Below are 16,631 nucleotides of genomic sequence, written 5' to 3'. Positions count from 1 at the left end.
TAGTCTTCCTGGAACAACGCTTAATAAAAGCGGGAGGCTTGCAAGCAGGAATGGACCTGGCTGTTCACACCAAAACTGCCATCATGGCTTCTCTTCCAGGCCTCATAGAAGGTGGGTACTGATTTATCGAAACAGGTGCAAAGAAACCTAGTGGAGAGAACTGGAGCAGCCAATGAGGATTCAGATCAGATGAAAGTTCACAACTGGTCACTCTGGAAAAATGCTCCAATGTCGCTCCGTTTCTTTTCCTTTGTGCACAGGCCTCGATAAGGGCTCAGACACACTATAAGCGTTTTCTGGGCACCTTTTAGCCATCAGAGCTTTCTGAGAGCTTTTTAAAAAACACTCCCATTGACTTACATTAAAATTGCAGTAAAATATTGCGATTTTACTGTTACTCGAATGTAGATTGGGGTGACCGCTCCACCGTGCCTCGACAGACAGTGCTGGACCACAGGCAGCCCGACCTTATCAATGTAGAACAAAGGAGAGGTCCGCAACAATGTCTCCACGAGTGATCTTTATTTAGGACATATCCTTAAACAGCCAAAACTGAGCAGCTGGTCTGTTACTCAATGGAAACTTTTTCAAGAAAACTCAGAAAGTGCGGATGGCTAAAAAGCGCTCAGAAAAGAACTCTGTGTGTCTGAGCCCTAAAATCTGCCCCAAGGAGTGCAAATCAAGACACAGAATCAGACTCATTTATACTATACATTTTATACAAATTTCTTTAAAAAAAAAGAAAAAGAAAACAAAAAAAGGACACACAATGGAAACATTTGACCGTACTTTTTTTTGCAGAAATTGCATCAACTAATGCCCCAACTTAAAAAATAGCCTGTAGAAATATCTGCAGCTTAAACTCCTTTCATCTGTATTGCTGAAGCTAACAGTCCAACGGAGAATTTTCATAAAAATGATAGTTTAAAAAAGTGGGAGAAGGGGAAAAAACAAAAAAGCCAAAAAGCTGTGCCAGGGTGTGCAAATAACTTCCAACGTACATGGTTAGAAAGATCGTTCATCCAGAAAAAGTGTGTGGGGAGGGGGGGGGATCATACATCCTACACAGGTGCTCAAGCCCAGATTCCAAGACACTGAGGACTGATAAAACTCGCTTTGGGAGGGATACCAAAACCATATTCACATTATATACACACACATAGAAATCATCTTTTTGTTTTTCCCCATTTTGTAAGGCAATGAAATGGTGACAATTTAATTAATACAAGAACAAAAAATATATATTTCTCTCTCTTTCATTTCATCTTCCTGGACTTTAGGTCAAACATTGGGGGAGTGGCAAAAAAAATTAGAATATTAAAAAAAACACATAAAAACATGCAATTCTTGGTTCATGTACACAAAAATATCCCCACAAGGTTCTTAATACATTTCACGTGTATTTAAAAAAAAATGCCATTTGGTGTATTTGATTCAGAGGCAAAGGGGGGGAAAAAAGAAAATTGGGGAAGGGTGAATTAAAAAAAACGAAACAAAAAATTGCGTTTAGACACCATTTTATGTGTGTGTGTGTCTATTGCACATTCGATCTTAACTGTATCTAAAGCAAATAAGAAAAAAAAAATAAACATAAAAAAGTTTTTGTCAGGCAATGCACGCTTGTGACCAAAGGTGTTAGGAGAGAAAGGCACTGCAAAGAATAATTGTGCCCATTATCTGTTTTGCAGGCATATGGAAATTTCTCATAAAAAAATAAGTCTACCCATTCATCCGTTTAAGCACAATTGCTGTGCTGCATGTCTAGTCATGTAGCTGATGCGTCTTGAAGCCCCTCCCCCCAATTAACATAAATAATGTACTTTAAAAACCACCCAGAGATGCATATGTAGGCCTGGGGATAGGTCGGGAGGGAGTCAGACCACCATCAGCAGGTTTCAGTGCATTTTTTTTATAGAGAGCGCGTGACTCAAGTTCTGGCGCTCATTTAACACAGAGGAGTCCCCCAACGTTGGCCATGAACTCTTCTAAGCTCTTTAGGAAAGACATTTTCTGCTTGCGGTCCAAAGTGGGAGGGGTGCTGCTTGCCGTCAGCTTGTTGAAGGCATCGGCTAAACGCTGGTAAATGACTGGATCCTGCTGACTGGATAGTAGTGTTTCAACTAACTCGGCATACTCTGCCTAAAGAGACAAAAGAAAAAAGGGGGAAGGGTTAAAGCAGTTTGTTAAAGATGGCTTCTTTTCTGTACTCGCTGCAGGGTAAAAGTACATAGCTGCATTTGGCATTGCTATATGTTTGTACAAATTGGACAGTACAGATTCTCTTTAAAGCAATGTGCCCAAAAAATGGATAAAAAAAAAAATTAACAAAAAATGATCTGCTGCGATGCTCGGCTATGGAAATCAAAACAGTGCAGTCTAGCCCCCCCCTCCTAGCTGACAGCTGTAGACAATAGTGGTCATCTCTCCTGTCTACCTAAAAAGCAAGAGGGTATGAAGAAGATCCTACCACCAGATGCCCAACCTCTCGTCTCTCTTTAGCTTCTTTGGGTAACCAGAAGAGTACATCACTACAGTTAACAACTGCCAGCATGATTTGGAGAGGCACGAGGCTGCAGTGGTCAGATTTCAAAAATAGTCCCCAGTAGTTTTTAAGGGCTTGTTACAAAGTATTGGCGGATGTGCTGAAGCCAGGGCTGTGGAGCTGAGCAATTTTTGGGTACCTGGAGTTGGAGGTTTCATAAACAGAGGAGTCAGATGATTTTTGTACCCACTCCATAGTCCTGCCAGGGATGTGGAGTCAAAGAGTTGGAGAAGTTTTGGGTACGTGGAGTTTGAGGTTTCATAAACTTGAGTTGGACGATTCTTGTACTGACTACACAGCCCTGACTGCAGCATCATGTTGCTCTTTCTTTCAAGGCCTTGATGCTTGGAATTACTGAATGTGGTATGTAGCGAACAAAAGAGGCTTTTTTTATGAGGATTATCTTCTTCTGTGCCAGAATGTGCATGTTATTTAAGTGGAAACTACCGCATGTCCCATCTTTGAATGATTTAAAAACTTTAGTGAATCAAAACATCCCTCAAAATGTGAGAAGGTCTGTGGAGCTTGTGTTGAGATTGCTAGTTCGGTCATTGTGGACCTCAATATTAACAGACGTGTGGCAGATATTTATCCAGCGGCACGGAAGACGCTGTCACCATATAAATCAATAATAATAAGCTATAATTCTCATATCTCTTTGTTACTGCATGGTGGATTACTATGATCTCTTATCGATGGATAATTTGCATGCTAGTACTTTTACAATTGATGTATCATTTATTGCATACTTTGTTTTATGTGTCCAGTTGTGGGTGGGTAATTCTGGGTGTTTGTAAGGTGGTGAGAGTTCAGGCTTTGATGGTTAGTACACATTAAAATACTTAAAAAAATAGTCACCAGTCATAGCATCTACTATGGAAGCAGCCATCCTCGAAGACAATGTTATATTCAGTTCAATCAGTAAGCTTTGCAGTAAATAAAATACCAAGTACAATTAGTGTAACTTGCCCACAGAAGCTCACTGCTATCAACAAACCTTATTTTCTGCAGTACGAGATCGAGAAAAAAAAGACCCTGGCAGCTGGGAAAGTTCAGTGACTAGTAGGGCTTCCAAGAGCAGATGACACTATTTATTAACCAGTTCAGATATTGTTCTCAGATGTTATGAGAATGTGACTGATCTGCTAATGCAGAAGGAAATGTAGTTCCGCTCTAAAGTGCGCTGCTAAAGATCTGGATGTAATCAAAGGGCAGCAGGTTACTGGACTAAATGCTATGAAGCAAATATAGAAACATGTGTCGGGTTTAGTGCTTTGATTCGGATGACGAGCACTATCTGAGGCCGCTCACTTTTCCATCAGCTCAAAGCTATGCAGACTATTCTCCACAAATGAACACGAGTGGAAAAATCCACCAACTTTTCTGAGCTTCAAACTCCAGGAAGTTCACAGAGCAAGCGCGCCAAAAATAGAAAACAACCTTATATGAAGGAGCTGATGGCATTCGCATTATAGGAGAGCTGAGTCATCATGTGCAGACGCACACATGGAATCCCCGAAAGGAGGAGAATTTATATACAAACCCCAACAGCTCACAGCGAGTAGGGCTGATTCAGCTGCCAGCTTTGTACTGAAGGATAGGAGAAAACCGTTTGCAAGAAGGAAAACAAACTGTTTAATCTAAAGATTTTTATACCAAGAGGCGCAACTGAATATCTGCGATAAAATAAACACTGCCATTCCAGCGCAGGAGACTTGGGCGCAGCAGTGAGTGACTTCAGCGCCGTCAGAAGTTACTTATAAAACACTATAATTCGGCATCCAGCAATTGCTGGAAGCCGATTTCATTCCCTACCATCCATGGCGGCCTGGAGGGGAAATAGTATTTAAAATCAATGGGAATTTGTGCAGGCTGTATCCTGCGCCGATTCCTCTCGTACGCCAAAAATGTTCACTTAACCTTCTTAGCGGTAACCCAGAGTCAGGCTCGTGACGGAAATCCGCAGCTTAGAGCGGTAACCCCGAGCTGGATCCATGGAAGGTGTGTAATGGCCAGGTCTGCCTCAGATCTATTTACCAAGATTTGTATGGTCTAAAAGCTTGTAAAAAAAAAAAAAGAAATGGCACCGCATTTAGACAAAATCTAAAAAATAATCATACCGCCAGGGAGGTGCTGAAATATTGCAAGTTTCCCTCTATTTTAAGAAGGCAAATCACACCAATGAGTGATCAATCCAGTGTGGGCACCATGATTCAGATGGACTATAGTCATATGTGTGTCAAGCAAGCCACCTACAAACTATAGTCTGGTACACATATCCAACTTTGATTGGCCAATTTTACCACTTCCATGGAGTATGAGCACTTTCCTGCACAATCTGTTCATAGTACTCAAAATCCATTTGCCCTCATGTTACATGGAGGTGGTAAAATTGGTCAGTGATTGGCTAATCAAAATTGCATCTGTGTATGCAACCTTTATTAGTCAATGAAATAAACTTCCTTTATGTGAAATGAAAAAGACAACATGAGCAAAATTCTATGAAAAAGTCCCGCTCTTAAAAACTTTATTAAAAAAACAACAACAAAACCATAAAATAATTCCATACCTGATTTAAGCAGACCAACGTGTAAAAAGCTTCCCCCGCCGCAGTCGTCATTTCCGTGTTGTGTTTTTGTAAGACCAGCATGTCAAAGACCAGCTGGAATGAGAGGGAGGTGGGGTCAGTATGCAAGCGCTTCATTAGACACTGCAGCAGAATAGACGGACAGGAACGTACCTTGAGAAAGTGCCGTGTAGCTGCCAGCAGAGGGGAATCTGTGTCCTGGGCCTTCGCACACTGCTCAGCCAATGGCGTTAATGCTTCTAGACAAAGCTGGGATACCTCGGAGCTCATTCTTATTGGATGGTTGTTAAGGATTGCTTCCTTTCAATTAGAATCCTATATAACCTTAAAGTGAACCTCCGGACTAAAAATCTACTCAGCAGAACTCAAGAGGCTTGGTGTTTCTTTAACAAATTCACAGCATCAGAACTTTGTTTTTCTTACCAAAGCATCATTTTTAGCTGCATTTTTAGCTAAGCTCCACCCATCAAAGTAAAAAGCCTGGGCTTTTTTCCCCTGATGCTGTGCAGAGCATGATGGGATTTCCTGTTGTTGTTCACATTGCCTAGCAACTGGGAGAGGTGCTCAGGACACAGGACAGTTGGAATTGTGTCTCATGCTCCCTGTCACCTCCTTTCAACCAAAAAGATGGCTGCCATCACGAAATCACAAACATTTGCCTGTTCTTTTAAAACCGGGTTGGTAAGAGATTATATTACCCATTTTAATTAACATAACTAATGTAACTTAATGACAGTATGTTTGTTTAGGCTAAAGTTCCTGTTCAGACTATCTGCGTATGAAGAATGAGTTTAAAATCAAAGAAACGCAAGTTGAAAAACGCATGCGTTTTTCTTGCGTTCTAATGCGTATTCTATTGCGTTTTGCACACACACGTGACCCAGGGGAAAAAAAAGAATTATGGGAACCGCAGAGGGAAACTGACGCTAAAAACGCAATAGTACGCGTTTTTGATACGCGTCCATAGACTTTCATTGCGTCCGTTTCTATGCGTGACGCACAGAACTGCGTGCAGCAATGCGGATGAGAAACGTATGCGTCTCATACGCATACATGTGAACTAGCCCATTCAAAAGCATTAGGAGCCGTTTCTATGCGTTTTTGGTACCCAGACACGATCCCTGAAAACGTCTAGGAACGCACATAGTCTGAACAGGCCCTAATTCTAGCCTCACTACTGTAGTGAATATGAACAGATAGAAGCTTGAAAGTTGCCACTGCCTATTTGACGTTAAAGTGACACTGAAGCGTACAAAAAAACCTTATGATATAATGAATTGTAAGTGTAGTACAAATAATTAATAGAACATTAGTAGCAAAGAAGAGAGTCATTTTCATTTTCAGTTATATAGCCTTGCATGCAATGCATATGATCCTGTCGGAGCACTCTATCACAGGGTCACGTTTGTGGTTTTGTGCGCTGCGATGCAGCGGGGGATCGCACTTCAAACGCACATTTCATGTGTAAAACCCGCCCTGATTTCTAAGTAGGTAATGTACTTATGCCTGGCACACACCTTTTGATTGGCCAATCACTGACCAATTTTTCCACCTCTCTCTAATATGAAGGTCAACACATATTGAATACTATGAGCAGATTGTGTAGTTAAACCCTCATACTACATGGAGTTGGCAAAATTGTTCCGTGGTTGGCCAATCATATCTGCATGTGTTTACCAGGCTTTAGTATTAGAGGCAGGACAGTCTGGCAATTTGCTGTTTAAAAGGAAAGGACTATGTCAGCCTCCTTATCCCACTCACTTCAGGTGTGCTTTGAAGTGGACCTGAACTCTTGCACAGGACAGAAGGAAAACCTAACACAAATGTTCCCTGTATGTATTTAAAGAGTTTAGCCTGTGTAATCCCCCCTCTTTTGTGTATAATCACAAATTGTAATCTGATCTCTCCACTGGGTCACATGACTGCCTATGGCAGATAAGCCCATTTGAAAGCACAGGATGTAAACATCATATCTGCTTCCATGAATCAGGAAGTAGAAACTGTGCAGATTTATTGCAGGATTTGTATCAGCTGTAACAAAGAAATGTTTTCTCTAAAGGTTATTATGCTGTTGTGTATGCTTTAGAGCAGAGAGGAGTTCTGAGTTCAGGTCCACTTTAAGCCTGTAAGGGCCTGGGTACACTGATGTGTTGTGGCTCTCTGCAACACATGTAAAAGTGTGATCTGCAAGGCAACAGCAGTACATAGAAAGCACTGTTGGATAGGCACAGCACGAAGGGCTGTGCAATAATATGTTATGGAAACACATAGTTGTAAACATTTCAAGCTAAAATCATGCATGTGATTTTTGAAAGCGTAAAAACACAAAGTGAGACTGGATGTGCTAAATGGCAGGGATCTTCAGGCAGTGACATGCCACTTCCTGTTATGGCAATGAGAGGGACAGAGGAGGTGGGCAAATTGCCCCTATACCTGTATAGATACCCCTGATCAGCTAATTTTTTAAATAAATCATGTTTTAAGTATCTACTTAGATGTATCCATCTAGTTTCGAGCCCAATTCCTGCACAACAGATTGCCAGTGATATAGACTGGCATTTTCTCTGCAAGACTCAGCATGTGCTCTGCCCCCAGCAGTCTGAACAGTCATATGATGTAAGTGGGACGGCAGGCCCCACCCACCAAGCCTCGTATTCAAGATGTGAAGACAGGATTTTCAGCTGCAGAAAGGTCATTTTACACATACACACTAACAACTGAGCACCAACTACTAAGTTATTAGAGGTTTTTGACTGTGTCCAGAGATGGGCTTCAATCTATGAAAGGAGTGTAAATTTCTAACCTGGGAGAAATAGTAGATTAAGGGAATGTCTAATATCCTTAAAAAAGGAACCCGAGGTGAGAGACGTATGGAGGGCTGCCATATTGATTTACTTTTATACAAGGCACATTGCTTGGCAGTCCTGCTCATCTTTTTTGGTCAGTAGTGTTGAAATCACCCACCTGAAACAGGCATGTGGCTAATCTAGTCAGAAACATCTAATCTGCAATAGAGGCAGAGGATCAGCAGCACAGCCAGGCAATGTACACTGTTTAAAGTGGACCCGAACTCTCACAGGACAGAAGGAAAACAGAGAAATGCACCCTGTATGTATTTAGAGAGATTAGCCTGATTCCCCCTCAGCTGTGACTAATCACAACTGTAATTTTATCTCTCAGCTGCGCCAGCACAGGAATTCGGCAGTCCTTGGCAGACACAGCTAATATGTAAATGGACGTTACCCCTTTGTCTGCTTCCATGAAAGCAAGAAATAGACACTGCGGATTTATTGCAGGAGTTCTATAAGCTGTAACAATGAAATGTTTCTTTAAAGGTTATTATGCTATTGCTTATCTTTTAGAGCAGAAAGGAAGTTCTGAGTTCAGGTCCACTTTTAAAAGGAAATAAATAACAGCCTCCTTATGTCTCTCTCCTTGGGATCCTTTAAAGTGTACCTGTAAGAAAAAAATGTATAAATACCTGGGGCTTCCTCCAGCCCTCTTCAGTCTGATCGCTCCCTCGCCGTTGTCCTCCGCCTTCTGGATCCTATGTAAGGGCTCCCATAAGCTCGGCCAGTTGGCGCCTGCACAGTGCTGCCGCGTACGCTCCCGCCGCACTCCCGTGGCTGGGAGTGTTCTGCGCTTCCATAGTACTGCACAGAAGCAGAACTCTCCCAACTATGGGAGCGCACTGCGGGGCCACGCATGCGCAATAAGCCCCAACTGGCAGAACTTACAGGGGATCCAGAAGGCTGAGAACGGCGGCAAGGAAGGGATCAGACTGAAGAGGGCTTGAGGAAGCCCCGGCTATTTATACATTTTTTCTTGCAGGTCATATCAGGTTCACTTTAATTCCAAAAGTTTAAATCACAGGAATATACGGTCCCAGTTCCCTAAGCACTACTAACAATTCCACCATTCTGAAAAGTAATTATGCAGCTCTCACATGTGGGAAAGCATTATTAAGACACCTTTCATCACCTGTGTGTAGGAAGCATTACTATCCTAGCCTAGACCATGGCACAGTTCAAAGTCAAAAGGATACGACGTCATCCCTAACTCTAGAGAATACATCAGACTCTTGAAGAGGTCTTCTGGGAGCTGAGGAATCTTCTCTGGGAAAATCTCACATATAAACGTAATCAGTTTGTAATACTGATTGCAAAGTGAAGGGAACTGAGGGTGAAACAAAAACATAATGCAGTTAATCCAAACAAGTGATACACTTACACATGAAAGAAGAGCAGCTCCTCTAATCTGCTCCGCAAGAAACACCAACCTTTAGCAGATCTTGTGACATTAGAGGTAACACAATGTTGACGCCGTATAAAACTACATCTGCTGCCGAAACAGGCCGGTTAGTTGCCTGTCCCTGTTCATGTGGTCGGAAAACTTCATCTAAAAAAAAAAAAAGAACCAGAGCGGCACGTAAAACAGCAGAAGTAATGGACTTTTTATGTGAAAACAGAAAAAACATCTTGACTTTGCTTCATTACTTTTTCCTAATTTATAAGCGTCATTTAATGAAACCTGAAGAATTTTCTTTAACCCTTAAACAGCTACAATAAAGAAACTTTATTTGGCTGCGAGGCCGTACTTTGCCTGCCGCTGGGGAAGTGTGCCTTCCCCAGCCCGGCAGGCTCAGCGGGGTATGCAGAGTGGGCGGCAGGGAGAATTTATAGTTACAGGTCCGAACAACTGGACCGGCTTCTTAGTCCTCCACCGCATCGGCAATGTAACCCCAACATGCCTCCTCTGTTCTGATCACATGATATGGCATGTGGTCAGGATCCAGGAGACCATGTCAACGTTACAGCACCACCCGGTGGTGGAAGAGGGGTGATGCAAGAGTAGAGAAGACTAAACTGGCTACATTCGAAGCCGAGGAGGCCCCCCACTGCCATGTGCACTGTGCATGCCGCTTTAGTACCAGTTGCCTTAATCACTGTTTACCAAATGCCATCAGCATGCCTGTCAAATGCAATTCCAGAGCTCTAAAGAAATGGCATATTTGCATCCTGGGAGAGATTAGCATCTCCTTCCCCATCCCTAGTGGATAGCACCCTGCTTCACAGCACTTCACTCCCCAGATCAAATTCCACCAAGGAAGCCATCTGTATGGAGTCTGTATCTTCTCCCTGGTTTTGTGTGCTTCTTCCACAGCCATAAACTATGCAAAGGTCACAAATGCGATTGCGATTTTGCATTGCAGTATTCCGTGATCTTTTGCCGATTGTGTTTAGCAATTCTCACTCCAGTGAAAGAATTGTGACGCAATCGGCAGGAAAATGCTACATGAGGCACATTTGCGATTGTCGGAAACTGCAAATGTGCGGCTTCCGCTGCAGTGTGAGTTATGCCATAGGATTACTCGCCGGGGACCAGCAAAGGCCGACTAGTGGCCAAAGGGCACCCCATTATGACTGAGGCGCTAAGCTAACTAACTTCCCCAGATTGGCTTTAGGGTGGGCTCACATTAGAGGCATGGCAGCGCTTTCAAACAAAACTTATACCTGAATGATTTATCTGCATTGATGTGCAGAGCTCCAATAACTGGACTACATTACACAACTAGCACTCACTACAGGCAAAGGGGGTGTTAGCTTCACTGATAATGTGTTATTACCTAATGGACTTCCCCACGGCGGTGACGTACCCCCTCAGAGAAGACCTAACACTAATCTAACGATAAAACATAATAATCCTCGTGCTGCTCATCAAATTATATACACATTTCATAAAACAGACAAAAAAAGTGACAGCGTTCAAGGATGCACCTGAAATGTAAGCCTACAGAGGCAATGCAGAGCCTCCTGGAACTAAATACATGCCTTGAATACAAAACAGATGGAAATTATGTGCCAATTCTAATCTAAAATGTTTAAAGTGTATGTGAAGCAGTGAATGTGGCTAGCTGCATTCACTGCTTCACATACACTTTCAAAATTTTAGATTAGAATTAGCACATCATTTGCATCTGTTTTGTACTCAAGGCATGTATTTAGTTCCAGAGGGGCTCTGCATTGCCTCTGTAGGCTTACATTTCAGGTGCATCCTTGAACGCTGTCACTTTTTTGTCTGTTTACATTAGAGGCATTGCTTGACAATTTAACACGATACAGTATATGCAATATTCATACAACCATGTGGGATCACACACTGAACCAAGTAATCCTAACGCGCTATATACAAAAAGCTCTGGGTGTTGCTGGACAACGCTCCTGAAGCAAGCTTTACAATGACAGGCACAAATTAACAGTGTGTGCATTGAGTTATACCCACATAACGCAGACACATAGTGTGAGCGTTCTCTTAGGTTGGGACATTACTGCGTGAGCCTCTGGTGATAGCAGGATGGACAGTTTAGAACACCTTGTACCAGTTTCAGCACCACAAATAGAGTCTGAGTAAGCAGATGTACACAAACTGACAGACTTGCTTTAATCTGGTCACACAGTGAACTGTGGTTGGCCAATAGATCATAATGGGTAGAGGTGTCGGGCCTTACAGACCAGCTAGGGAGGTCAGCAGGGGACTGCATGCACATGTAGACAGCAGACCTAAATGCCAGTTCTCAGATTACCCCATACATACAGATCCCATCATGTTGTGCTTAGGCACCCATAAACACAGCATACCTGTGTCGCTAAAGTCTATGAACTCTTTGGACAAGAGGTTGGTGAGCAGTTCCATGATGAGAAGGAGATCCTGATACTGATCCTCCTCCGCTGTCACATCTATCCGCTTCCTGCCGAGGTTGTTCTTGGAGTAGACTTGAAGCAGAGTCAGGCATGCTTCATACAGATTCATTGCCTTGGACTAAGGGAAGAGGAGACAATGCATTCCTCAGGAACAATGTAAAGTAAGGAGAACACATAAAGCTCTAATATGTGAAGCTGATAAAGGAAAGGAACCCAGTTACCTTGACACAGCCCATCTGTCATAACACAGCTATAATACATTTATACATGCCATGGAAAGGGTTCCTGTCTAGGGATAACAAATGAGATGCAAATATTTCCATCTTCATGGAGGATTATGCAAACTCAGTATGCAGCTTGAAAATGGACCAATCAATTTAAGCCTTGGTGGGACATGATTGGTCCAATTTTCAAACTGCATAAACCTGCATGAAGTCAAATATTTGCATCTCATTGATTATCCCCATTTCTGTCCTGTTAAAGAGACTCTGTAATAAAAAATAAAAAAAAAAAGCCCCCTGGGGGGTACTTACCTCAGGAGGGGAAGCCTCAGGGTAACAATGAGGCTTCCCCCATCCCTGTAGCTGCAGGCAATCCAGCACCGGTTCCCCCGAAGTGTCCCGCGACAAGCCTTGATATATTTACCTTCCCTGGCTCCAGCGGGGGCGCTGTTGCAGCTCTCAGCACGGAAAAAAATAATTCCAGTCGAGTCCGCTCTACTCAGCTGGCATCTTACGCCTGCGCAGTAGAGTGGACCCGACTGGAATCAGCTACTTCCGTCTATTTCGGGGACCAGAGTGGCAACTGCGCCTGCGCTGGAGCCGGAAAGGTAAATATTTACATGCTTGCCGTTACTGGTCCCGCAGCGAGACCGACGGGGGAAGCCTCGATAGGATCCAAAGGCTTCCCCCTCCCGAAGTGAGTACCCCCAGGGGCATAAATTTTTTAATACAGATTTTCTTTAACTGCTTATTAGTAGGATAAAAAAAAAATCAGGGCTTTCTGTATCCTTCTCATATAATGCACACATTAATTTAACATTTTAATTAATTTAACATTAAAGTTGATTATAAGAGGTTAGGCTATGGAAGCGTTTTGTGACAACAGCAGCATGAAGACCTAATTCTTTGTACACACGCTAGACTGAACTAGTCTGAGGGCGACCCACATTGCTTTGCAATCTGTCTGCGCTGCGTTTGCTTTTTTTAAAAACCCACTCCGATTAAAATTGCGGTAAAAAAAAAAAATAAATTGCAATTTTGGTACAATTTTAATGCGACTCAACATGAGTGCGTTTCTAAAAATGCTAATGCAGCGCAAACAGATTGCAAAGCACTCAGCAGTTTGACTACCATGTGTACTAGTGGGAACAGAGCACCATGATTTACATTAAAGTACTCCTGAGGTGTATTTTAATAGCCAAAAAAAAAAAAGCTGTCACATAACTCGCTTACTCAGTCTTCCCATCGCCTCTTCTTCCGTCCTGTCAGCTCTCCCGTTCCGCCAGAGTATCCTTTTTGTAAATGCCGGCTTCTTCACAGCATGCTGGAAGTACTTCCAGGTCACAGACATTGCTGTGAAGATCCCAGCATATACAAGTGGATATTGTAGCTGAACAGGAAGAGCTGTCAGGAGGGAAGAAGCAGTGATAGGGAGTATGAGGAGAACAGCCACTTCCTCCCCACCCATATTCGATGCTCTATACCCGTCGAAGATTTCGACTGTGTAGACCGGGGGACCACAGGGGGCACTATACAAAAAGGATGGTGCTGTGACATTTGTTACTGCACCACATATACAACAGAATGAATAAAATGCATTACTCACCTCTCCAAGGTAACAAATCTGCTTATGTGCAACTTCTACAAAAACTTCTATGATTAGGTTCACAGTCTCTGGAGTATTTTTGTAGACTTCCATTAAACCGATACAATTCGTTAAAAAGTCCATAAGAAAGTTGAAGAGGATGGCCACGTTGTCAATCTGCGTGGCCTCCGCAATGCCGCAGAGGGCCTCCAGCGTGGCGGTGATTTCCTGCTTCACCTCCTCTTCTTGGCAAATTTGCTGGAAGTTTTCTTGATTTATCACATTCAAAAACCTCTGCTGAAGAGGCTGTAGCACCTGTCAGACAAACGGCAAAATATCAGCCACGTTGTCTACAAACATGGGCAGATTTACCATGTCTACTCCATAAACCGGATGCAACTGCATTGATGATTGTAACCTTATATTAAGAAACAAGGCTGCCACCCCTCACTGTTTATACTAAGGTTCTGTTCACTATATGGTCGGATTTGTGCATTGCAGTAACATAAATCACTCTGCTATTTACACAGCAATTTTTATGTAATCCCTGAAACTTGAAACGAAAAAATGAAAAGCATTTATAGTTACCCGGGCCTTCCTTCAGTGACGAGAGTGCAATGGGGGTGCTCGCTGCCAAGCTGCGCCTGCGCAGTATGGGTCGACTGGGGTACAACTCAAGAAAGAGACCGCAGCAGAGGAATGTGTGCATCAAACCACAAGTTAGAACCCGATATATCTGGCTTTGCAAATTTGGCCTAATAGGCTTAACCACTTGGGGACCCTTGGTACACTTATCTACTCCCCGCAGAACTTCACTTCAGCCACAGGGGAGTAGATAAGCGTACCTTTTATTTACTGACGCTGCTCACGATTACTGCTTGTCTCCCCTCCGCAATCGCAGCTATCCTGTCCCTCTGTGATCGGGGAATGGATAACAGCTCTTTCCATCCCCGATCATTGTGTCTTGGATGACTCACAGCTTCCTGCAGCTCTGAGTAACAGAAATCAGACAGAAACATATGTAAACATTTGGTTCCTGTTATATTTACTCAACACAGAACTTAGTCTAGCACCATCTTGTGGCCAAAAAGTAAAAATACATCCAAATGCACCCTAATAAACTAATTCATAGAAGAATTAAATTGTGTTTTTATTATTTTTAACCCCTTCCTCCCCTACCCCATAGTTATCAAAATAAAACACTTGTAAAAAAAAAAAAAAAAAAAAAAAAAAAAAACTACACCATTTAAAATAAAATAAAATATATAAACAGGTACCTTAGGGAATTTTTAAATATGTATGTCAAGAGAGTATATTACTGTGGCTTTTGTTAATAACGGCTTGGATTTATTATTATAATATAAAAAAGCCACTAAACGGAAAAATAGACACCTTTATTTCCCCCAAAAATATTATTGCCATTCATTGTACTAGGGACACAATTTAATTGTTGTAATAACCGGGACAAATGGGCAAACAAAATGTGTCTATTTCATCATCAATAGCACATTTTATTTCTAAACAATGGCTGAAAGCTGAGAAATGGTGAATTTTTTTCATTTTTTTCTACTTCTTCCTTGCAAAATGCATATAAGTAAAATAATTCTTAGCAAAAAGTACTGCCCAAAGAAAGACTAGTTTGTCCCGCAAAAAAAAAATATATAGATCATTTCAGTGCGTTAAGTAGCAATAAAGTTATTGGCAAATGAATGGGAGTAGTGTGATGTGAAAATTGCTCTGGTCCTGAAAGGGATAAAACCTGTGGTCCTGAAGGTGCCCCAAAAAAGGCACCTATCTTACGTCCATGTGTGTCATTACACTCTGCCATATGAGCATGACTCGGGAGCAACACAAAGGGAGTGAAGCATGGGCCTCGTGATTAAGCCAATTAGGTCATATTTGCAAAGCCAAATATATCAGGTTTTTACTTGGTGTTTGATGCACATATTCCTCTGCTGATGTAAGAGAGACCGGGCTGGCTAGCAGAGGATCAGAGCGGCCCGGCGAGGGAGCCCATGGCCCAAATGGGGCTGAAGGAAGCCCCAAATATAAATGCTGCATATTTTTTGTATCAGACTTTACCAATGACGTCGTTGAAACAAGTTATTTCCGCACACCAATGTTGCAAACGAACCAACTCATTTAAGTACTATGTGCACAAGCAGTGACAATATGCACATGTCCACTATAGGGATGGCAAGGCTTAGGAGAACTCCTCTAGAAGCATGTGATCAATTTGATCAGCTGATAGATGTGTAAGGTTCTGATTTGCTGGTCATGATTATGTGTTAAAGTGGACCTGAACTCCTCTCTGCTCTAAAAGATAAACAGCATAATAACCTTTAAACAAAAAACATTTCTTTGTTACTGCTGATACAAATCTTGTAATAAATCTGCAGTTTGTCTACTTCCTGCTTCCATGGAAGCAGACATATTAACATCCTGTGTTTACAAGTTAGCTGTTCTGCCGTGGCAGAGGAGATGCCTGAGCTGACAAAGCTGAGAGATTAATTTACAGTTGCGTTTCTACTTCCTGAGCTTGCCAAAGAATCATTCGAAACAGCAGGCTGTAGCTGCGTCTAAGCCCATTTTTTGGCATGTGATTTTAATTATGTGTCTGAATAAAGAGCGATTTCTTCCAAGAGTGGTGCTGCTGATCTTGGTTTCTTGAATCGGCGACCCTTGGGCATCAGGGTCAGATCGGCTTTAGCACACTCCTATCTCCATTGGAGTGCTTGGTCTAACACTGTATGAATCTACTTCCTGATTCATGGAAGCATACATACTGTTTACAGCCTGTGCTTTCAAATGAGCGTATCTGTTATCTCTGCCATTGGCAGTCATGTGACACAGGGATGAGATCAAATTACACTTGCTATTAGTAACAGATGAAAGGGGGGGGGGGAATTAGACTGGCTAAACTCTCTAAATACACATAGGGCGCATTTCTACAGGTTTACCTTCTGTCCTGTGCAAGTCATCATAGCAAATCAGG

The 16,631-nt window shown here is 42.4% G+C and overlaps 1 protein-coding gene across 2 annotated transcripts in view; it reads right to left on the bottom strand.

The window, feature by feature from the left end:
* Window positions 1–698: 698 nt before the first annotated feature.
* The window catches only part of XPO4 (exportin 4), a 157,693-nt gene continuing 141,760 nt past the window's right edge, over window positions 699–16,631 (bottom strand). For both annotated transcript variants that reach the window (XM_068266960.1, XM_068266961.1), the window contains exons 17-23: window positions 13,658–13,951; window positions 11,768–11,948; window positions 9,409–9,527; window positions 9,175–9,305; window positions 5,283–5,400; window positions 5,112–5,204; window positions 699–2,139 (exon numbers count right to left, since the gene is read on the bottom strand). In XM_068266960.1, the coding sequence (XP_068123061.1) occupies window positions 1,942–2,139; window positions 5,112–5,204; window positions 5,283–5,400; window positions 9,175–9,305; window positions 9,409–9,527; window positions 11,768–11,948; window positions 13,658–13,951 (1,134 nt within the window). In that variant the 3' untranslated portion in view covers window positions 699–1,941. The remainder of the gene's footprint in view (window positions 2,140–5,111; window positions 5,205–5,282; window positions 5,401–9,174; window positions 9,306–9,408; window positions 9,528–11,767; window positions 11,949–13,657; window positions 13,952–16,631) is intronic.

Source organism: Hyperolius riggenbachi, chromosome 2 (assembly GCF_040937935.1).
Source record: "Hyperolius riggenbachi isolate aHypRig1 chromosome 2, aHypRig1.pri, whole genome shotgun sequence".
Lineage (NCBI taxonomy): Eukaryota > Metazoa > Chordata > Amphibia > Anura > Hyperoliidae > Hyperolius > Hyperolius riggenbachi.
The sequence above is the reverse complement of the archived record's forward strand: the minus strand, read 5'-3'. Positions and strand labels throughout refer to the sequence as shown.